This window comes from Nycticebus coucang, chromosome 18 (genome assembly GCF_027406575.1).
Source record: "Nycticebus coucang isolate mNycCou1 chromosome 18, mNycCou1.pri, whole genome shotgun sequence".
Lineage (NCBI taxonomy): Eukaryota > Metazoa > Chordata > Mammalia > Primates > Lorisidae > Nycticebus > Nycticebus coucang.
In genome coordinates, this window is record NC_069797.1 from 21,293,157 (window position 1) to 21,316,682 (window position 23,526).

A 23,526-nucleotide genomic window follows, 5' to 3' on the forward strand; every position below is an offset into this window, starting at 1 on the left:
CTGATGAAGACAGCCTTCCTTCCTGCAGAGGCAAGATCTATTCGTAAGGGAATGCTTGGACCCTTCAGGTTCCGTCCGGCGTGCCACCCTCCGCCGACCCCCAGTGGGCGCTTTGGCCCCGAGGACCCTCTCTGCAGTTCAGGCAGAGTTTGTCACCCACAGGCAGCAAGCCTGTCAGTTATCAAACACTGAGACTAGTACAGGGCTTAAATGCGGTTAAGTATAGCCCTGGATGACTGCCCCCACTTAAGTCCCGGAGTGAGGGTGGGGAAACCCATGCACCAGACAAGGACAAACGGGGAGCTGGGGGACCTGATATTAAAGGAGCAGATCCCTGCTTGGAAAGTGTTACCCAGGGTGCTGCCAGTTACCAGGAAATGTAGCTTCCCTTTCTACGATGATGACACTTCCCTTCTGCCACTTCCCCTTTCCCACGGGGAACTGACTCAGCTTTCCCTAAATCAGCGATTCCCGTCTCTTCAACCCGTGGTCTTCCACTTTTATCCATAAACCCTACTGCTGGCACCCAAGAATACAAAGCTCTCTCACTTGAGGACAAAACTTCCTGTAAGCTAAACCACACATTCGCGCCAGCCACCCCGGATCTTTGTCCCCACCCGAGACCCAGGCTCCTGACTCCCACCCGCCCTATACAAAGCCCTCCTTTGGGGTCTGATTCAGGCTGGGACTGGGGGAGTGTGAGTCACTCAGAAAACCTTCCCATATTCCCACTGACTCAGCCCCCGCCTCCCTGAACACACACTGACATAGTCAGAGGCAGACACAACTCCTCAGCCCACACACCGCTCACCACCGGTCCGGCGGAATTTCCCCTCTGGTCTCCCCGACCCCACGACGGCCCCTCCCCGCGCCAGCAGCCCCGATGTCGCGCTCACACCTGTTCCCCAGCCGCCGCCGGCCGGCTCACGGTCCACTCTCGCCTCGACTCTCGCTTGGGAGCAATTATAGCCCTCCCCCGACTCCCGGTGTCCATACTAACCAAAGGGAGAGGACAACTAGGGGCAGGCACAAAGACTGACACCCACAGACTCCTCGAAGACAGACAAAAGATAGACGTATGGGGCCGGAGCCAGGAGGGAGGGCCGAAACACTTCAGGGGTAGACATTCCAACCTCTCCGAATCCGACCCAAAACCCCGGGAGCCAGCCGCTCTGAAAGGGTTAATTCGGCTCCAGCCGAGGCCACGCCCTCTCCATCCGGGCACTCCCGGCAAAACCCAGCTCCGCCCCCAGCATCCGGGCTCTGGACCCCGGACTTTAACGGACCCCCCCCCACCACCACCACCACGCTCTCCCCCGAGCCCCAAGAGAAAAGCACTCCATCAATCACACCCACTTAACTCTCTCCGGACTTCAGGCCGAGAAGCACCTCCGCGCAGCTCCGCAGCCGCGCGGGACGCGTGGTAAGAGGCCTTAAGTGCGCACGCAAACTCACAAGACAGTCAAAGACAAGACCCCGCAAATAGGGTTTTACCGAACAGACAGTTAGCCGGCACGTTTCACGCGCGCAGAGGTGGGGCGGGTCCAGGACCCTTGCCGCATCTTGTCTACACGTCCTCATTCTGCTTGGTGGAATCGAGGGGTTACAGGCTCGCTTCTTACCTGGGGGAGGGGGAGGCGGAGGGGAGGGCTGCCGGCTGAGGCTTCGCTGTGACTCAGCCACCCGGGCAGGCCGCCCGTCCGGGATTCCCTTCCCCAGCCTTCCCCCGCTGCCGGCCCCTCCCGCCCCCCACCGTGGAGTGACGGTGCCGGCCCCAGCCCGCTATGTGTCACTGCAGGCCTTGTGTCTGCCTTTGACTGAGCACTATGTTAGCCAGTCTGTCTGACACGATCGGCTGTGTGTTGGTCCCGGTGTCTGTCTCCGTGTGCACCTGCATATCTGCTCATCTTGTCTCCCACAGTGCCTGTGTCTGACGCGTTCCTGTCATTATCCCTGTCTACACGACTCCGCGGGGTTGTTTCTGTCTGTGTGTCTGCCTAGCTCCTGTCTCGGTCTTTTGTCTGGGTCTGCCTCTGCATCACTAGCGTGATCACGTGTGTCTCTGCACATGCCCTTCTGTGTTTGCCTTCATGTTCCTGAACAGAGTAAGGGAAACACTGGAGCAGGCGACCCTGCTGACTCCTTGCTTCACTCCTCTGAATCCCGATGTCTTGGTGGATCAATGATTATTCTATTTTAGTGCAGTATTTGGTGGGGGCGTGTCTGTCCACTTTCAATCAGTCTCTGTCTCTTCCCTTAACATTCCTGCTTATTCTCACAACTCCCTGAGGTTCCCATTATGATAACTGTTAGCATTTTAGTGAGCATTTTTTATTACATGTCAAGAACTATATTAAGCAATTTACATGAATTTTTATTTTACTCTTCCCCAGAATCTGACATAGGAGGCAGTACTTTGATTGCCCCATTTTACAGATGTGGAAATTGAGGCTCAAAGAGGTTAGGTAACTTGACTAAGGTTATTCTGCAAGTGAATGAAACAGCGGGGCTTCTTTCCAGAGCCTCATTTTTACCACTTTTCTGTAGTACCTCTGCCCTCCCTTGCTTTTATCTTCACAGGCTATCTGCTGGATGAGCCTTTATTTCAGCTGTACGCCATGTTACCATCCCAAATGTCTCCTGTCCTCCAGAAAAGGTGGGGATAGGAGGCTGTGCTTAAGGTTTCAGAAGCCATAGGTTTCTTGGCAATGAAGCTCGTTCAGTTAACACATTATTCAACACAAATCCAATAAGATATGTAGAAGAAGGGCAGCGCCTGTGGCTCAAAGGAGTAGGGCACTGGCCCCATATACCAGAGGTGGTGGGTTCAAACCCAGCCCTGGCCAAAAAAAAAAAAAAAAGATATGTAGAAGAAAACAGTCCCACTCAAAAAATAGTGATTACTGAAGAACAACCGAGAACGTAAGTCCCTAGCTTGGGGATCATTTTCCCTTTTCCCCCTCAGAAGAAATGAAAACAAATCAGGGCTTGAAGCAGGACAGTGGTAAGCAGAAGAGTAAGACTCAGTGGGGCAAACACTATAGTACAGAGGGGAGACAATGGGACAGAAAAGGATCTGGAATGAAAGATGAGATAGCAAGTCTGCAGTGGCCACAGAAAGCTGTTGTGGCAATGATCTCCAGTATCTCCCCACATCAATCTCCAAAAACCCTCTATAAACCAGGCTTTTGGACAATTCAGGTGCAAAGGCCTTCACTCCCCCCCCCCAAAAAAAAATTCCTCCAGAATATCCTCACATACTTTTCAGCTTGCAAACCCTAGCTTAATTCAATAAGCAAATGAGTTGTAGCACTTGGAGGGGGTGAGGTTGATGGTAGTGTAGAGGCTGGTGAAGCACAAGGCTGAACCATTCACAGGAGACAGAGGGGAGCTCCATAAACCAGCAGGGCTGAACTACTCAAACACCACACGGTGGGGGGAAGCTCAGAATTGGACTGGATCATTCTGAAGAGTGGGCCACGATCCATGATCTGAATCATACCAAGCATCTTTAACCATGTGGTACAGAGTTGGACTGTCGGAGGGGAAGGGGTCACTCAGGGGTAGGACTTACCAGATGGAGTTGGTTGTGCCCTTTCTCATTAGAACCAGTGATCCAGTAGTGGGGTACAGCAGACCGTGGTGGGGAAGTGTGCAGTGCTACGGAGCTGGCATGGTGCCTGAGGGGAACCTAAAAGAAAAAAGTCAATCAGATGTGGGGTCTCCCCGGCTGGAGAATTTCCCTGTGCTCCCTGTCCTCTCATTAAGGAGAAACCTGGCTCTAGGATTAGACAGGATGGGAGAATCTGTTTCCACGGCAACCAGAAAAAGCCACCTCCAAAGTGGTCCTCCAACCTTTCCCCTTTAAGACACAGCCTGGACCGGATCATAAAGAGTGGCATGATATATCATCTGAGTAAGTTGGACACCCAACCCATGATTTCACTTCTGACTGGACCTTCCTGCTGAGACTCCCTAGCCCCAGAGTATCCCCTACTGCCCCTGACATCTGTGCCCAAGCCACTTTGAGTCCTAGACCCAGGGCATGCAGACCCTGTCCTTTAGCTCTGTGTCCTCTCCAACCTTATCAAGACACCAGACAGTCAACACCACCCTCTGGTTTCTGCCCCCTTTTCTTCCCCCAGGCAGGTGCAGGCAGGTCTTGGCTAGCAGCACAGGTGGCCAGACAAGATGAACGGGCCCAACAGGGAGGTACCTTCCTCTGCAAGAACTACAACTCTGGGCTTGAGCCTGGAAATGGCCTCTGCTGCAAGCCTCCCCTCCATCCCACCCCCCTCCAAGGCCATATCCTGTTTCCCCATCACTACCTTCCTCTATGTGGCCAAGGAGGTGTTAGAGGCCCATGCCTTTCCCTTCCAACCCCCAGGGACATGAAGCTAGATCTTTTAACATAAATCCAAAGCCAAGAATCAGGTGTCCATCCAAGGATTAGAACTAATCAGCCCTCACCTCAGACTTACTCAAGAGACCTGTATTTTCTGCTTCCTTACTCATAATTGTCTGCCCTTATAGACCCATACACTTAGGTTCCAAATCAAACCTCTATTCCCTTTCTTTTCACCCCCCAATCCTTCCCCCTGCCCCAGAGATCCAGGCCTCTGGCCCCCAGCCTCCATGATGCAATGTGCAGCAAGCTTCCATGGCTGCTGATGACACTGCCCCCAGGGAGGTCCTATTCCTAACAACCTAAGGCCCCTTCACTGGGCCAGGGTAGTGGTCAGCTGCAGGCTGGAGCCCAGGCAAGTAAGGCCCTTCTGCTGGAGAAGGATCTTAGAACCCTAAGACAAGGAGGCTCAGAATGTGGGAATAGGGAGTGTATATGTATAGTCTGTAACATTTGTGTATGTGGTTGTGATGGGGCAGGGTCTAGTCTAGAGAGAGGGGAGTGGGCAGGCCTTAGGACAGACCAAGAGGAGGAGTGAGGGGCAGCCAAGGGGGTCAGAAGGGTGTATGAGGGGTGTGTGGACAGCAGGGTGGGGGAAGGGCTAACAGCCATTTAAAGGGCCAGTCCCAGAGCTTTAATCCCTCACCAGTCCTGGCCCCAAGCCTGAGGCTGTAATTCATCTGTCCAACAGCTGGGGTGTGTGTGTGTGTGTGTGTGTGTGTGTGTGTTGGGGGGGGGGGGGCATGTGGATGGGAAGGAGGAGCTGGGGGAGGGGCTGGGGCTTTCTTGTGCAAAGAGCCAAACAACAAAAGGGGAAGCTGAAGGAAAGCTCCAAAGTGCCCAGGCTGGGCTGCTGACCTGCGGACCAGCTGGCTGCCCCCACCTGGTGGACAACAGGCTCTGTAGTTTGGACTTAGAATTTTTGGTGAAGGAGTCTATGGACCCAAAGGTAGGGCCCTGGAGAAAGCCCAGGCTAAGCACCTCCTAAGTAGGCTGTCACCCTTCCTTGCACCTTCCCAGCTGCAGCACTGTCCCAGACATGGCAGGACCGGCTACAGACTCAGCCCTGCTCACCAGCCAAGCCTTCCCAGACATGGTCTGCCGGCTCCCCCTCCTGCCTGCACAGGGTGGCAGTGGCCACACCGAGACTGTCCCTTTAAATCATTACCACCCTTGATTGTGTAGCCGAATCAAGGGCCCTGCCCCCCAGGCAGGCGGCTTGCCACCTCCCCCCCAACGAGTACCCAGAAATGTGAGGGCCATTTAAAGGGACAACAGAGAGGCAGCCAGGTCTCTAACTGCCCCCACCCCCACCCAATACACACATACAGCCCCTTTCCCCAGCGACATACAGCCCTTGCCCCTCCAAGGGGGCCCCCCAAATTCCGGTTTTCTCCCCACCCCTAGATACTGCCAGAAGGAGAAAGGGGGCCAGAGTTGGGGGGCAGGGAACTAGGGGAATTGAGAAAAGGACAGAGACTCCCTCCTCCCCCAGAACCCCAAGGGGACATGTTGGAAGAGAGTAAGAGCATGAAGAAGCAGTAAGGGAGAACCCCAAAAGGTGCCTGGGGCAGACCTAGGGCACAGAGGCTGTCGGGCAAGGGGAAGGGAGTCAGGCTGCACGAGACGGCAGTGCAGCCAGTGGGCGACAAGCCCAAGTGGGGGCGATGGAACAAGGAGGGCCAGGGAAAAGAGGCAAGGCCAGGGAAAACGGGGAGACAGAAAGAGGGAAAGGGGTCATCGGGAGGGTGTGGAGGAAAATCTGAAGGGGGAGGGTGAGCCAGGCCAGGGTTACCTGCTGGGTGTCTGTCCCCCGGCGGTGCCCCCGGAGTCCGGGTAGGGAGGGGGGAAAGCAGCGGGGGCGGGGGAGTGGGGGCTGGGGGGGCGGGGGAGACGGTCCCTCCTCTGCCTCCTGGGCCTGCCCCGGCGCTTGCAGCCTCTGCCTCCCTCCCTCCTCCTCCCCGTCCCTGAGTCCCGGAGTCAAACAAAGAACTGTAGCAGGCTCTCCCCAACCCCCTCCCTCCTCCTCCTTCTCCTCCTCCTCCACCTCCTCCTCCCCTCCCTCCCTCCCCACCAGCAGGCTCCCTCCTCCTCCCTTCCGGTCTCTTCCTTTACTCGCCCCCCCCCAGCCCCCAGCACTAGTCTCTCTCCACCCAGCCACCCCAATCTTTTACACACCCCTCAGCCTAGCCCTGTCCCCGCTAGGGAAACTGTGGAGTCCCTTTGCAAAATGAAAGGTTCCAGAGAACAACATGGGAAGGGATCGGGGTCTTGCTTCAATTAAGAACCATTATACAATTACTTTATTTTCAAATCCAAAGAAATACCTTATTTCTTCTCCAAGAGAGAGAAAAATAATCCCAAAGAAAGCAATACCAATCTGTCTAAAGCCCTCATCAAATAAAGTGCACAAAGCAGTGGCAGCTAATCCCAGCACCACCACCCCCCATATTAACACAAACTATCCACTCCTCCCTAACAAACTCCTAAGGTAATTGTAAGTTTGTAGCAGGTCTACCACCTGTAATAATAAAAATAACTAACACCATTTAATAATAAAAGTATTTCATAACAACAAGCATTCATTCAGTGTTCATGCTGTGCCAGGCACTGTGCTAAATGCTTTGCATAAATAATCACTTTTGGGGGCCTTCATGGGCCTTCAAGGTAGGTATTGATATTTAAATTTTCCAGATTAAGAATATGAAGCTCAGTGAGGTTGTGACCTTTCCAAATCCCAATATTACTAAGTGGCAGAGCTGGGATTAGAAACCAGGTCTGATCTAACTACCCAAGTTCTAAGGCACATAAATGCAAAAACCAATTTTTTTTAAAAATACCATCACCAATCTTAGGATTTTATAGAGAATGGCAACTGTAGCTATTAACTGAGTCCTCCTCCCTTAAGTGAGATGTCCCAAAGTGGTCCACCCCTACACAGGATATTGACCCTGATTTATCAGCCTAGATACTGTTTCTTGGCCCTTTTCCTCAACTGTTTGTGGAGAGGGGTGTGCTACTGATTAAGAGGACATCAGGGATGAGATGGTGTCCAATGACTCCCTCTTACACACAACTCTTCTGGGGTAGTTATCAAGTCAATGTGGGAAAGGGGGCAATGGGACACTTGGCCATACAGCAGGTGGGAAAGTAAAGAGACTGCTCAGAGGCTGTTCCCACGGAGTATGGAGCTTGGAGGGGAAGCTCTTCTGTGCTGATCTAGGGAACAGGACCCAAGCCCTGGAAAGGGGCAAAGTCTTTCAGCCACACCACACCCGTGCTCTTCCCCCTCCCAAAACTCCAGGCCAGGGTTTCCCACCTGCAGGATGCTAAAGCCTAGGGAAGGGAGAGGGGAAAGAGACGGCACGGGATTGAAACTGGACTTAGGGCAGAGGTGGAAGGGGGAGGAGGCCTCATTGCCTGGCAACCATCCCGGGGCACGTGCACTGGTGACATCATCCCAGGCCACCTCTAACACAGACCTTTGACCCCTATGGGGCGGAGAGGGTCTGCCAGCGAAGCTTCCAAGGAAACGCCTTAGGAATTCTGGGAACCTAAAAATGGGACATGGGAGGGAACCCAGGCGTCCTGACTTCATGTCTTTTACCCCCAGTACGACTCCGTGGAACACGGTCTCTCGCTTGCGACCGCCTCTCCGCCTCCAGCCCTGACCTCCCAACCCACATTTATAACTGGAGTCCCGACACGCCCCTCAGAGATATGGTGCTTTCTCTCTCTTTGGCGAGATCTCGGGTCGAGGGTGGGAGGTGGAGAACGCGGGCGCCGGGTCCCGCGAGGCTCCATCCCCCATCTGCGGGATCCCCCGTGCCCCAGACGGCCACCAGCCATAATCAGTCTGGGTCCCCAACTCGCCCGCCCCTCCCCGCGCTGTTCCAGGGCGGAGTCTGTTGAGTTGAAACCAGGACACGGTAGGAGGAAGAGTTATGTAATCGGGAGAAGCAGAGAAGGAAGAGTGGAGACGGGGACAGACAGCCCGAAAGGAGCCGAGGGAGGTGCAAAGAACACCAGGGCGAGTGAAGAGGGAAAGTTAGGGATGGCAAGGGTTTGGGTGCACATCAAACATCAAGAATTCATGCGAAGAAGGGGCGTGAAGGCCCGGAAGAGTCACTTGGGCCGTCAGGGGCTTCCCCAAAGCGCCCTTCCCTGCCACCAACAGCAGCTGGTCTCAGGCGGGTGAAGCCTTGGGAAAGGATTCTGGTACCCGTTCCCTTTCTCTTGGGGAAGCAACCTAAGCCAGAGCCCGGGAAGGCGGTGGTTGAACATATGGGGCCGGAAACCACAGCTCCGCCCAGCCCACCTGGTAGTGTGAGGCACTAGCCCAGATAGGGGGTAGATGGGGAACAGGTAGCAGGTCCTCTCAAGCATTAATGGTCGCAACCCTGTGAAACAGTGCAGACCGACCCAGACGTCTAGGTCCCGAGGGGCTGAGAAGCTCAGCCTTGCACGAGTTTACCCAGACTCCAGACCCGGAGCCCGGGACGGGGGGCGGCGGTTCCCTGCGCAAGCGCAAGAGGGCGCAGGGACGCGTGCGGCCAAAGTGAGGTGGGGTGGGGGGCGCGAGCGTGTGGGAGTGCACGTGCAGGTCCCGGGCAGCTACCTCCTCCCTTCCACCATCTCTGCCCCTCCTGTCTCCCTTTTCCTGTCTCTCAATAGTACCCCTTCTCCATTGGCTGCCAGCGCTGTGATGTCAAGGACGTCCGGTGGAGCGGATTGGACAGACAGGAGAGTTAGAGAATCCGGCTCCCGAGTCCCGCTCTGCAGTTACTCTGGCAACAGGGCAAGCAACCCCCGGGAGGGAAGGGTAGCTGAGGTGAACACAGCGCCTGGGTCCCGTTTCCCTCCCGACAACTGCTAAGTCCTTTTCTGTTGCAGCTTAGCTCGCTTCTTCTGCTTCCTCCCTGGGTTCTCCTAGGCCGAGGAATCAGGCATCCTGCCCACAGTCTGGCCCGCAATCTCTAAGCCCCCCACTCCATCCCCCACCATGTTGCAGCCACAAGCCACAGAAGACAGGAAGCGAATATGCGTTGCTTAGTAACCAACCCGCGTGACCCCCTCCCCAGAATTTACCCCAGCCCCCTACCCCATCCTGTACCCTTCACCCTGTTGCCCGCAGTTTCCTGTGAGGGGCCCCAGATGACATGAAGTCAAATGAGGGCCTCAACCCACCTTTCCCCCAGGCCAGGACGGGGGTCTTCAGCTGTTTTCACAGTCACGTCCCCCCACTCTCACTGCCCTCAGCTCTGGGTGTGCGTCTCGCCCTCGCCATCTTGTGGCTACGTTGGGAAGATTCAGTACCGAGAAGCCGTGCTAGGCGTGCGAAGGCTGGGGAACCAAGACTGCAAAGTGAGGGCAGGACCAGGGAAGAGAGGGCGAGGTCAAATGGAGGTGCAGTGGGATAGAGTGGAATGGGAGCGACGGCTACCGCTAGGAAGCTCTCGGGAAAGTAAGGCTGAGGCTATACCTTACCCGAGAAAACAGCAGGGAGACTTGAAGTGGCCCAGGGACCGGAAACAGCCCCTGGTCTGACCCCCTATGACCTTAAAGGGCCATCGCCTTAACCCTGCTCTTCAGTCTTGCCCATTTAGTTAGAAGTGCCGCGCCTGGCCCTGGTGTCAGGAAGAGGAATCTCAGCCCTAGGCTAACTGGGAGTCCTTTCAGGCCCTTCTTGACATCTACAACTCAACATCTGCTTCCCAGTTCTTCCCCACCACCGCCCTGCTCTTTTCTAGGGGACCTAGATGTCCCGCGCCCCAGTCTTTCCCCTAGTGCCTGTCGTAAGACGCAAACGTCCATCCCCAGCTCTACCCCTCCTACGACTCAGGCGTCCCGCCCCCCTGCACAGAGATGGTTTCCCTCTTTAAAGACGTCCTCGCAGCTCCCCGTTACCTGGTACTAGGGGGTCCCAGATGCTCAGGCTCCCCAAGGTCTCCCAGGGGGTCGAGCGGCCCCCCCCTCTCCCAGGCTGGGGCTAGGGGGGGCCGCTCCGCCCAGTGGCGCAGTTGGATTTTCCAACACAAACACCCGCACCCCGGCTCCCCAGTCCCGCCCCCTTCCCGTGGTCCCGCCCCTCCTTGCGCTGAAGTCCCATTCTCCGGCTCCGCCCCGCTCTGCTGGTGCAGCTCGCCTTAGCGCGGGTATTGGGTAGGATACGGTATCAGGGTGCGGAGTCCGTACGGGTTCGGCCCGGTTCCCCGCCTGACCAAACCCCTATTCCATTTGGATCACGCGCCCTTCTAAGGTAAGCCCCACCCAGCCACTCAAGTCCGGCCCCGAGGCTCCGGTGCCCTGCCCATTGGTTCGAACGCACGCCTCCTTGCCTCTCCAAGCCGCCTGCCTTTCCTCCCTCTTTTTTCCCTGCGCACCGGTCCTCTGTAAGGTCCCGGATTCCTCCCTCCCCGAACCCCGTTGAGGAGATGCAGAGCTTGCGGTCATGAGTTTTACTGCTCTGAGCTTCAAAACAACTCTTCCACCTTTATGGCTAGCACAGCTAGGTATCTCCGGTGCCCCATTACACTCCTTATTCAGGTAAAGTCAAAGCTGAGTTAGGTCCGGCCTCAAACCAGGTGCATTATCAGCCTGAGTTCCTAGACTCCCTGGCTCTCATGTAAAACGGTGAAAAAGAGGAATTCTCAGTTATCCAAGCTCATGAGTAGGGCAGTGCCTCTCTTGATCCAGTGATCCGAAGTCATGGCCCCAGTGCGTAGGTCGATGCCAATGACAAAGGAGGCTCGGTCTGAGCTGCCTGCCCGGTTGGGATAGTAATAGCAGGGGCAGGAGTACATGCCTGGGGGGAAGGAGAGAAGGAGTCAGCCCCCTGGAGCCTGTGAGGGTGCAGGGAAGGAGCAAGTGTGGAGAGGGTAGGAGCAGAAACTGGGTTAGGATCCAGACTGGGGATGGGACAGGCAGGTCTGGGGAGCTGTCCCACCCTTAGCGCTCTTCTTGCGGCTCTCTGCAGGCCGGAAGTGGATCGTGGGCATGAGGCAGACAAGTTGCATGGGCTCTGCCTCCACTAAGCAGGAGTTCTTCCGATCCCAGCCTGCACCCTCCAGGTACAGGCCCCGAACCCAGACGCCATCCTGGAGAGAAATAGGGGCAGGTTTGGGGTAAGGTTAGAATCTTAGTTGCCAGGACCCCTGACCTGCCACTTCTCATCTGATTACTTCCCACTTTTGCCCCCAGCACCCTCTTTTGCTCAGAGCCCCAAACACATCTGGCTCCCACCTTGGGTGGATACACTAGGTTGCTGTCATCCACAGTGGAAACAATAAACTCCCAGGAAAGGCTGTCCACTGAAATCTGGGGGGTGAAGGTGAGAGTGAAGGAGGACCCCAAAGAGGAGAGCAAATACATGTCCCCAACATCCTTCCCCTTTGCACTTTCCACATTACTCACATTGTTTTGTCGAGCTGAAGACTGAAGCACAGCAGTGAGGAAGCCAGTGGGAAAGGTAAAACCAGACAGCCAGAAGATCACAGGAGGCCGGGCACGGCTGGCCCATAACTCAAACTGCTCCACACGAATGGCCAAGTCCCGGGTCCATGCAGCCAGTGGCTTTTGTGAGGGATATGCCTGGGAGAGAAGGTCGTGAACGTTTACTCACTCATTTCATCTTGCATTCATATCCTTACTTTGAGCACCTGTTGCAGATATGAAAAGACTATGTGGTGTCAGCTCCAGTTCCCCAACTACAGATGAGCAAAGCTCTCCATAAAGCCAACTCCCAGGAAAGAAGAACAAGATGGCAACTATTTATTTATTAATAACAATGACAACAGTAATGTTAACCAGGTATCATTAATGATACTGAGTGTTGGGTACAGTACTGAGAGTCAGGAAAGGTTAGTAACCTTCCCTGAGTAAGTCCATAATAAGTTGTGCAGAGTCAGAAAGCCAGATTTCAACCTTGAAGCCATTCTGGCTTTAATGCCCACACTCTCTGAAGTTTGCTGTATGCCTCCCTAGAACCAGTATTGAGGGGCATAGGGGTGAGAGGAGACCTCATGGTTAGAGTAGGATCAACAGTAATCTTGCCTTTCCCCACAGGGGAGGAACATGGGCATCAAAAATGCAATTGAATATCTCTTCCAGACTTGTAGACATGACGATGAGGCCCTGGATGCCTTTCTCTAGGTCTGTCAGTGAGAACCTAAGCAGGATAAGGTAAAGAGTTAGAAACAGGTCAAACTTGGAAAAGTCATCCTAGCTAAGGGATGAAGGCCTTTCCCTGCTCCATCCTCATTTCACAGAGCACTTTCATCTTACAGGATAGTCTTCATCAGCTTGTTGTATCTCTGGATCTCCTGCAGAAGGACCACATTGAGGGGGGAGGGGTCAAGAGCCAACAGTTTTTGGGTTCCCTCATAGTCGATCATTTCAGGGATCTTCTGCTTCACATCAGCAGCCAATTCAAGGACCTGCAGAAGTTGGAGCTGTGTCACCCTCTCTTCCTCATCACTTCCCCACCCAGCCCCCAGATGTATCTCTTCTTACCTTCTCTTCCCGGGTCTGGCCTCCAGCTCTGATGGGTGTAATCTGGGGTTGCAGGGAAAGTAGAGTCTCAAACAGAGTTCGTGCTTCAGTGATCTGGGAGGCCACATCAGCATTGGGGTGCTGGCCAAAGGCCTCAGGGGGGTCCATGCCAGGCAATAAGCTGATGTATTCCTTGTAAGAGGCCAGGCTCCCATCCTTGGGGATAAAGTAAGTTTCAAGTACTGACAACCTAGGGAATCACAGCACAATTATTACCATGTTGTGGGATCTTGGGCTTCAATGCCCAGCCAAGACCCCAGTCCTTATATATATCGCATTTGTCCCTGCCCTTTCTCCCCTCCTAATCCCGTAAACTGCCTTATTCCAATCTCATATTCTCTGTTTGTGTCTTGTGGCTCCCTGCTCAGTGCCACCTCCCCCTCACCGGTAGAAGGGAGTTGACAGAGTCTGGTCACAGAAATAGTCATTGATGTAGGTGATGAGCAGTCGCCGGTCCCAGTCATCTGTGACATGTCCACCATAGTTAACACCAGCAATGAGGTACTTGAGTGCATCCCAAGGTGTCTCCTCATACTCATCCAAATAGAGGCTCAGCAAGTTCTCTGACACCTGTGAATAGTCCAACCCAGTTCCCCACACACACAGAGTTACGGCAGGAACTATTCTGATGGAGCTCTAATTCAGGCTTCTGTCAACAATGCTCCCACAGGGGAGCTGTGGGATAGGAAGTATAAGGAGATGGGGTTGGGATGAGGACCCCTGGTTAGCACAAACCTCAAAGTCAGAGTCATTGAAGCCATAGACAATATTCCAGCCAAGCTGCAGGAACTTCTTGCGTTCAAGTAATACAGAGTGGAAGAAGCAGAGGGCAAACAGTAATTTCTTATACTTGGCAGGTTTGGAGCAGCGAGAAAACTGTGGTTCTGTCATCAGCTGGTAAAGACGTGTCATGTTGGCCTTTAGGCCCTAGGAACAGTGAAGTGCAGAGCTGGGGTTCCATTCAACACTCAAGTCTTGCCACTAGCACTACTATATACAGTTGTGAAGGTTGTTCACTGTATATGGTAGCATAGAACAAAGACACTGACGGAAGGGGTAACTAGAGGCTCAAATCTAGCCCTTAATCTAGACCAAGATGTGCATTCATTCACAAGGCTAGGTGGCTTTAACTAATTCAGATACACAGGCATTGTATGGGCTAGTGGCAGACCTACTTTCCTGCCCCCTGCCCCGTTGATCTTTTTAGCCATGGTGTTCTCAGTGGGTAGGGTAGGCCAACTCAACTTGGGAGTGCCACACAATATGAACAACTGTGAATTAACAAAGTACAAAATTATGTGCAAAGGTTCAAGGTAGATTTAAAATGCCATAGTATATTTTCATCAAGAAAGAACACTCTTGGGCGGCGCCTGTGGCTCAGTCGGTAAGGCACTGGCCCCATATACTGAGGGTGGTGGGTTCAAACTCGGCCCCGGCCAAACTGCAACCAAAAAATAGCTGGGCGTTGTGGCGGGGCGCCTGTAGTCCCAGCTGCTCGGGAGGCTGAGGCAAGAGAATCGCTTAAGCCCAGGAGTTGGAGGTTGCTGTGAGCTGTGTGAGGCCACAGCACTCTACCGAGGGCCATAAAGTGAGACTCTGTCTCTACCCAAAAAAAAGAAACAACACTCTTGGCTCAGTGCCTGTATCTCAGTGGGTAGGGCTCTGGCCATATACACCAGGGCTGGTGGGTTCAAACCTGGCCCAGGCCTGCTAAACAATAATAACTACAACAACAACAACAACAAAAAGTAGCTGGATGTTGTGGCAGGCGCCTGTAGTCCCAGCTACTTGGGAGGCTGAGGCAAGAAAATCACTTAAGCCCAAGAGTTGGAGGTTGCTGTGAGCTGTGATGCCACGACACAGTACCGAGGGTGACTCTGTCTCAAAAAAAAAAAAAAAGGAAGGAAAGGAAAGGAAAAAAGATAGAGGGAGGGAGGAAGGAAAGAAGGACTGTGTGCTTGGTTTTGTCAGAGGGAGGGAGGGAGGGAGGGAGGGACTGTGTACTTGGTTTTGTCAGCTTTCCTGAAGAACTTGGAATTTGGACAAACAAGAAGGATACAACTAGACCTGACTGAAGGGTCTTGGTTTCCTGGAGATGGAAGGAATTGAAGGAATAAAAGCACAATGGAGAAAATAAATGAGAGGATGGATGAGCCTGGCTGAGGTCAAATGCAAGTCCTCAGGTGGGGGAAACAAGGGCCATGTATAGATGGAGAGGCATGAAGAATAGTAGTTTGAGCCATTTGGACTTGATTCACTAGCATCATGGACATGAAGCCCCTCTCTATCTTGAGTAGGACAGTGATATTTTGAAACAACATTTATGAAAACATTTATAATTGATGGGAGAGAGTAGTGAAAAACTTGAAGTAAGAATATTGGTTAGCAGTAACAAAATGTGACTTTTTTTTTTCATGTTTAGTAGAGACAAGGTCTCACTCTTGCTCAGGCTGGTCTCAAACTCCTGAGTTCAAGTGATCCACCCACCTTGGCTTCTCAGAGTGCTAGGATTTTTTTTTTTTTGAGACAGAGTCTCATTTTGTCACCCTTGGTAGAGTGCCATGGCGTCACAGCTCACAGCAACCTCCAGCTCTTAGGCTTAGGTGATTCTCTTGCCTGAGCCTCCCAAGTAGCTGGGACTACAGGCGCTCACCACAATGCTTGGCTATTTTTTTATTGCAGTTTGGCCGGGGCCGGGTTTGAACCCACCACCCTCAGTATATGGGGCCAGAGCCCTACCCACTGAGCCACAGGCACTACCCAGAGTGCTAGGATTATAGGCATGAGCACTGAGCCTGGGCAAAAATGTGATTTTTTTTTACAATGTAATTTATAATATCAAAATATGTAAGGTATCTAAGAATAAATCTAAAGTGTGCACATCTTTAAGAGAAAATTAAGAAACTTTATTGAAATAAAGGATAAATGGAGAGATACAGTATAGCCATGGATTGGGAGGTTCCTTATTCTGAAGTTGTCAATTTTGTCCAAATTTATCAATCCAAGTTTTCTGTGAAACTTGATAAGCTAATTCTAAAATTTATGTTGGAGAATAAAAGCTCATAACACCTCATAAAAATTAAGAATTTCTGTTCACCAAAAAATAGCATAAAAGAGAAATGACAGGGCTGTGCCTGAGGCTCAAAGGAGAAGGGTACCAGCCCCATATACCAGAGATGGCAGGTTCAAACCTGGCCCCAGCCAAAAAACTGCAAAAAAAAAGAGAGAAAGAAATGACAAACCACAAAGCACATAACTGTCCCTCTACTTTTGACCATTCTAGCCAAGATGTTCTTAATGTTCTCATAATTGACAAAGGGTTAGGATCTGGAATGTATGAAAAATTATGAAACATGAAGAATACCATGAATGGGCTGAGATGGTGGCTCACACCTGTCATCCAAGCATTCTAGGAAGCAGAAAGATTGCTTAAGCTCAGGAGTTGGAGACAAGCCTGATCAAGACTGAGACCTGTTTCTACCAACAGTAGAAAAATTAGCCAGGCATGATGGCAGGCTCCTGTAGTCCCAGCTACTTAGGAGGCTTAGGCAGGAGGATAACTTGAACACAGGAGTTTGAAGTTGCTGACGTGACAGCACTCTAGCCTGGGTGACAAAACAAAACAAAAAAGGCTTGGGCATGGTGGCTCGTGCCTGTAATCCCAGCACTCTGGGATGCCCTGGGACACTTAACTCATCAGTTTGAGACCAGCCTGAGCAACAGCAAAACCCTGTCTCTACTAAAAATGAAAAAAACTAGGCAGAGGATCACTTGAGCCCATGAGTTCAAGGTTGCTGTGAGCTATGACACCACAGCACCCGACCCAGGGTGACAAAAAATAAAAAAAGAAAGAAAAAAAAAAAACAGCATGAATGAATGTCAAACACATAATGTTGAATGAAAAAAGCAAGTTGCAGAGAAATTTAGGTAGCATGATTGCATTGGCAATGCAAACTTTTGTGTTAAAATTATAAAGAAAAGAAAAGGACACATTCAGAATTCAGAATAGTGGCTTCCTCTGAGTGAGGAGGGAAGGTGATGAGATGGGGAAGAAGCACAGGACTTCAAAGAAAATTCAAATCAATTTTTTTTTTTTTTAGAGACGGGGTCTCTGGCTCAGGGAGGTCTCAAAGCTCTGAGCTCAGGGCTATCTACCCACCTCAGCCTCCCAGAGTGCTAGGATTATAGATAGGCCAGGGCCAGGCTTGAACCCGCCACTCCCAGTATATGGTAAATCAATCTTTTTTTAAAAGTATAACAGGCACACAGATATTCATTGAATCATGATCCTTTATATCTTGCATATATTTTACAAATATTCTTTTTTTTTTTGTTCTTTTGTAAAGATGGAGGTCTTTGTATGTTGCCCAGGTTGGTCTCAAGCTCCTGAGGTCAACTGTCGCTCCTACTTCAGGCTCCTAAAGAAGTATGAACCACCACACAAAGCCTAAATATGCTTTTGTATTTACATAATATCTAATTTTTTAAAAAGACTAGAAAACAGGAAGCGATCCAGGTATATTTTCTAGGACTCTCCCCAAAACTGGCAACTGGAGGCTGTGATTATAAGGACTTTCTTATTTGAATAAAACTGTAATGAACCTGTCTCCTTAACTATTTGGGTTGACCTTGTATATCCTGATGCAAAAATTGGCCTCTTTCACAGGACAAAAACATTGCAATATGTGATTCTAGAGTGGATCCTGTATGAAATAAAAATTTATAAAGGATGTTATCAAGCTATTTGACAAAACTGGAATGTTTAATAGATTAGATAAAATATTCTTTTTTTTTTTTTTTTTTTTGGCCGGGGCTGGGTTTGAACCCACCACCTCCGGCATATGGGACCGGTGCCCTACTCCTTGAGCCATAGGCGCTGCCCTAGATAAAATATTCTGTATCAATATTAAATTAATTGAAGCTGGCAACTGCACTGCAATTATATAGAATATATATATTTTGTGTGTGTTTTTTTTTGAGACAGAGTCTCACTACGTTGCCCTCAGTAGAGTGCTGTGGCGTCACAGCTCATAGCAACCTCCAACTCTTGGGCTCAAGTGATTCTCTTGCCTCAGCCTCCAGAGTAGCTGGGACTATAGGCGCCCGCCACAACACCCGGCTATTTTTTGTTTGCAGTTGTCATTGTTGTTTAGCTAGCCTGGGATGGGTTTGAACCCGCCAGACTCAGTGTATGTGGCTGGCACCGTAACCACTGTGCTACTGGCGCAGTGGTTATGGTGGGCCTGTATAGAATATCTTATGCTTAAGATCAAACGTTTTACACTGTGTCTGGGCTCACTTCTATAATCCTAGCACTCTGGGAGGCTAAGGAGGGTGGATTGGGTATATCGCTTGAGCTCAGGAGTTCGAGACCAGCCTGAGAAAGAGCAAGACCTCCCATCTCTACTAAAAATAAAATAAAGTAAAATCAAGTTTTAAAAAATGCCAGGTGTCCTGGCAGGGTGCCTGTAATCCCACCTACTCAGGAGGCTGAGACAACAGCATCACTTGAGTCCAAGAGTTTGAGGTTGCTGTGAGCTATGACACCACACTCTCTTCCCAGGGCACAAAGTGAGACTCTGTCTCAAAAAAAAATAAAATAAAGTTTTATGCTGAAATACACTGAAGTTTTTTTTTGTTTGTTTGTTTTTGAATCACTTAAGCCTAAGAGTTTGAGGCTTAAGCGATTCTTTCCTCATCTTCTCAAGTAGCTGGGACTACAGGTGTCTGCCACAACATCTGGCTATTTTGTGGTTGCAGTTGTCATTGTTGTTTAGCAGGCTCAGGCCAAGCTCGAACCCACCAGCTTTGGTGCATGTGGCCGGTGCCCTACTCACTGAGCTACGGGCACCGAGCTGACACTAAAGTATTTAGTGCAAAGGGTCGTGCATAATATATGCAATGCACTCTTTTTTTGTTTGTTTCTTTTATTGAGACAGAGTCTCACTTTGTCACCCTCAGTAGAGTGCCATGGGGTCATAGCTCACAGCAAACGCAAACTCTTGGGCTCAAGTGATTCTCTTGCCTCAGCCTCCCTAGTAGCTGGGACTATAGGCACCCGCCACAATGCCCAGGTATTTTGTTTGTTTGTTTGTTTGTTTACCAGGGCTGGGCCAGGTTCAAACCCACCAGCCCTGGAGCATGTGGCTGGAGCCCTAACCACTGAGCTACGGGCACCCAGCCTGCAATGTATTCTTAAAAGGTTCAGAAAAAGTGTATGTGTGGTACGCATGTGGGGAGAAAGCAAATGTGAGAATGTCAGTGATATGGTAAATGGGGCAAAATGTTAACAATAAACGAATCTGGGTAACATATGTGGGTATTCTTTATGCTATTCTTTTTCTTACAACTGTTCTCTAAGTTTAAATTTATTTCCAAATAAAATATTTAAGAATATTGGCCTCTTTGTCAGCTTCTAAAAAGAATTCAATTATACCAGTACACCCTGAACTTTCCACTTTCACTGAAGATTTGGTAGACCATGGGGAGAACCTGCATTTCCAGCAGGCAGCATTTACAGAAGGCTTTCCTGAGCCATCCTCTCTGACTTCTCTCTCCCAGGTTTCCCCTCAGATCCATCACTTCCTCCCAGGTTTTTTTCCTGAGAAAGAGTCTCACTCTGTTACCCAGGCCAGAGAGTGCAGTGGTGCAATCATAGCTCCCTATTACCTGGGCTCAAAGGAGCCTCCTGCCTCTGCCTCCCCAGTGGCTGGGACTACTGGTATGTGCCATCACATCAGGCTAAGTTTTTTAATTTTGTAATTTTTTAATTTTATTTCACTATGTTGTGCCGGATGGTCTTGAATTCCTGGCCTCAAGCAAATCCCCCTGCCTCAACCTCTCAGAGAGCTGGGATCACAGGCATGAACCACTATGCCCAGCCACTGTCTTTTACTTTTATTATGCTAACCTAGATAGCACCTTCCTCCAAACTTACACACCTCCTCCCCTCACAGGATGTTCAAGCATCAAAGGACCCTCTAGCTACCAGGGTACATACTTCTCTTAGAAAGCAAAAAAAAACTTTTAAAAATTTCAAAAAAATAAGCCACTCAACCCCAGGGAGAATGAGTAAGACTCTATTAAAAGAAAAAAAAGGAAAATATAAATCAGCTTTAGGCTCAGCGCATGTAGCTCAGCACCAGGGCGCCAGCCACATGCACCGGAGCTGATGGGTTAGAATCCAGCCTGGGCCTGCCAAACAATAATTACAACCAAAAAATAGCTGGGCATTGTGGCGGGCACCTGTAGTCCCAGCTACTTGGGAGGCTGAGGCAAGAGAATTGCTTGAGCCCAAGAGTTTGAGGTTGCTGTGAGCTGTGACACCGCAGCACTCTACCCAGGGCAACAGTGAAATTCTGTTTCAAAAAATAAAAGTCAACTTTAAACATGCTTTTCTGTTGTTTTTGTTTTTTTGAGACAAGGTCTCACTCTGTCACCTTGGATAAAATGCCATGGCATCATAGTTCACAGCAACCTCAAACTCCTAGGCTCAAGCAATCCTCTTGCCTCAGCCTCCTGAGTTGCTGGTACTACAGGCACCTGCCACAACACCCTGCTAGTTTTTTTTTTTTAATTAAATCATAGCTGTGTACATTACTGCAATCATGGGGCACCATGCACTGGTTTTATATACAATTTAAAATATTTTCATCAAACTAGTTAACATAGCCTTCCTGGCATTTTCTTAGTTATTGTGTTAAGACATTTATATTCTACATTTACTAAGTTTCACATGTACCCTTGTAAGATGCACCGCAGGTGTGGTCCCACCAATTATGCTCCCTCCACTCATCCTCCCCTCCCCTCCCTTTCCCCTTTCCCCATATTCTTAGGTTATAATTGGGTTATAGCTTTCACATGAAAGTTATAAATTAGTTTCATAGTACATTGGATACTTCTTCCATTCTTGAGATACTTTGCTAAGAAGAATATGTTCCAGCTCCATCCACGTAAATATGAAAGAGGTAAAGTCTCCATCTTTCTTTAAGGCTGCATAATATTCCATGGTGTACATATGCCACAATTTATTAATCCATTTGTGGGTCGATGGGCACTTGGGGTTCTTCTATGATTTACCAATTATGAATTGGGCTACAATAAGCATTCTGGCACAAATATCTTTGTTATAATGTGATTTTTGGTCTTCTGGATATGTACCTAATAGAGGAGATGTAGGATCGAATGGCAGGTCTATTTTTAGATCTCTAAGTGTTCTCCAAACATCTTTCCAAAAGGAACGTATTAGTTTGCACTCCCACCAGCAGTGTAGAAGTGTGCCCTTTTCTCCACATTCACACCAACATCTCTGGTTTTGGGATTTTGTGATATGGGCTAATCTTACTAGAGTTAGATGATATTTCAAAGTAGTTTTAGTTTTTCTATTTTTAGTAGAGACAAGGTCATGCTCTTGCTCAGGCTGGTCTTCAACTTGAGCTCAAACAATCTGCCTGCCTCTGGTTCCCAGAGTGCTAGGATTACAGGTGTGAGCCACCATGCCTGGCCTAAACATGTTTTTAAGAAAATCATGTTTGTGCCATTAACCAAAACAAAGGGGGAAGATAAGTGTGGTGATGTCAGCTTTATTTTAAGAGGGTGGCCTTTATGGTGCTGGCGTGCCAAGAAGAAAAGCCTTGTAATCAGATGGCAATTCAGAGCTGTAACTGAGTTTGGTACTGGGGCCAGAGATGGGGAGTTGAAATCATGAAAAGGACAATTTCTCCACAAACTTGTGATAGGAGAAAATGGAGAAGGAGAAAAGCTGGAGAGTGAGCACTGAGTCTTGAGATCTGGCCACAGGCAAATAGGAAAAGGAGACACAGATGTTAATACTTGACGTGTCAAAAGACAGAGGGAGAGACAGGAGTGATACGTCAGGGAAGCCAGGGAGAGGGACAGCCAACCGTACCAACTGCCCTGAGGTAGTCAAGGAGGATTAAGAATGAGGAAAGGGGGCGGCGCCTGTGGCTCAGTCAGTGGGGCACCGGCCCCATATACCGAGGGTGGCGGTTTCAAACCCAGCCCCGGCTGAACTGCAACCAAAAAATAGCTGGGCGTTGTGGCGGGCGCCTGTAGTCCCAGGTACTTGGGAGGCTGAGACAAGAGAATCACTTAAGCCCAGGAGTTGGAGGTTGCTGTGAGCTGTGTGAGGCCACGGCACTCTACCAAGGGCCATAAAGTGAGACTCTGTCTCTACAAAAAAATAAAAATAAAAAAAAAGAATGAGGAAAGGCTCCCACATGTACATTCTAACAGTACTGATTTGTTGAGCACCTACTATATACTGGCTCCTGTGCTTTTCACAAGAAAGCAGAAAGGATTTTGATTTTAACTAAGAGCAATGAAAGAGCTACTAAAATAGTTTAAGCAAGGGGTGAGTGGGTGAGCCGCAGTGACCTGGAAGATTTTAAAGGATCACTGTGTCGAGGCAGGTGGATTGCCTTAACTCATGAGTTTGAGACCAGCCTGAGCAAGAGTGAGACCCCCATCTCTAAAAAACAGCCAGTTGTTGTGGCAGGTGCCTGTAGTCCCAGCTACTTGGGAGGCTGAGGCAAAAGGATCACTAGAACCCATCAGTTTGAGGTTGCTGTGAGCTATGACACCACGACATTCTATCCAGCATGACCAAGTGAGACTTTGTCTAAAAAAGAAAAAACTATATTAACAGTGGAGTATAAATGTCTAAACACAACAATGACCAGTTTGATGTGAACATTCTAGATTGTATATAGAGTCAGCACATTGTGCCCCATAAATGCAGTAATGTGCACAGTTATAATCTAATAAAAAAATTAAAGGATCAGTATGATTGCATTCAATGACGAATGCAAGGAGAATTGGAAGGAAGGAAGGAGAAAGAAACTGAGAAAGATGACATAAGGAAGAAAATGTACTGAAAGACTGGAAGGCAGGAAGTTTCCATGATGTAAAAGAATGAATTTGAAAACCTAACTACCCAAATTCTGGCTCTAGAATATTTATTTACTTTCTGTGCCTCTATTTCCTGTAAAATGGGACTATAATAGTATTCACTCAATAGGTATGTATGTGAATGTAATTTTTTTTTTTTTTACAGACAGGGTCTTACCCTACTGTCCAGGCTGCAGTGCAGAGGTGTGATCATAGCTCACGGCAAACTTGAACTCCTGAGCTCAAGCAATCTCCTGCATCAGCCTCCTGAGTAGCTGAGACTGTAGGTGCACCACCATACCTGATTAATTTTTAAACTTTTTATTGTAATGGGGTCTCTTTGTGTTTCCCAGGCTGTCTTGAACTTCTGGGCTTAAATGACCCTCCTGCTTTGGCATCCCAAACTGCTGCAATTATAGGCATGAGATACTGGCCTGTGTGTGTTTATTAAATAAGTTAATACAAATAAAGAACTTAGAACAGTGAGTACATGGTACTCACTCAAATGTTAGATGTTACTATTATGTTCTAGGAGTTTGGCACAAACTCAGAGGACAGTAAATCCAACAAAGTTATGTTGTTGTTAAGGGCTGTGCTCTGGTGCCAGCAGGAGGAAAGGTGGAATAGATGGCACGGTTAATGCTGGCTCTCTACGGCCATAT

The 23,526-nt window shown here is 49.8% G+C and overlaps 1 protein-coding gene and 1 long non-coding RNA gene across 11 annotated transcripts in view; one reads left to right on the forward strand and one right to left on the reverse strand.

Moving 5' to 3' along the window:
• The window catches only part of DNAH2 (dynein axonemal heavy chain 2), a 145,529-nt gene that overhangs the window by 1,391 nt on the left and 120,612 nt on the right, over positions 1-23,526 (reverse strand). For 8 of the 10 annotated variants that reach the window (XM_053569900.1, XM_053569905.1, XM_053569904.1 and 5 more), the window contains 9 exons: positions 13,691-13,882; positions 13,341-13,525; positions 12,917-13,145; positions 12,689-12,840; positions 12,458-12,572; positions 11,819-11,995; positions 11,648-11,722; positions 11,352-11,502; positions 10,878-11,210 (listed from right to left, as the gene is read on the reverse strand). In XM_053569900.1, the coding sequence (XP_053425875.1) occupies positions 11,056-11,210; positions 11,352-11,502; positions 11,648-11,722; positions 11,819-11,995; positions 12,458-12,572; positions 12,689-12,840; positions 12,917-13,145; positions 13,341-13,525; positions 13,691-13,882 (1,431 nt within the window). In that variant the 3' untranslated portion in view covers positions 10,878-11,055. Of the gene's footprint in view, positions 1-3,574; positions 3,692-10,877; positions 11,211-11,351; positions 11,503-11,647; positions 11,723-11,818; positions 11,996-12,457; positions 12,573-12,688; positions 12,841-12,916; positions 13,146-13,340; positions 13,526-13,690; positions 13,883-23,526 lie in introns of those variants that run through there. The other 2 variants (XM_053569902.1, XM_053569906.1) reach the window with 2 other exon arrangements.
• LOC128570621 (uncharacterized) lies at positions 10,546-23,485 on the forward strand. Its single transcript, XR_008375594.1, has 3 exons — positions 10,546-10,664; positions 17,302-17,381; positions 23,031-23,485. It is a non-coding gene; the product is annotated as an uncharacterized LOC128570621 (long non-coding RNA).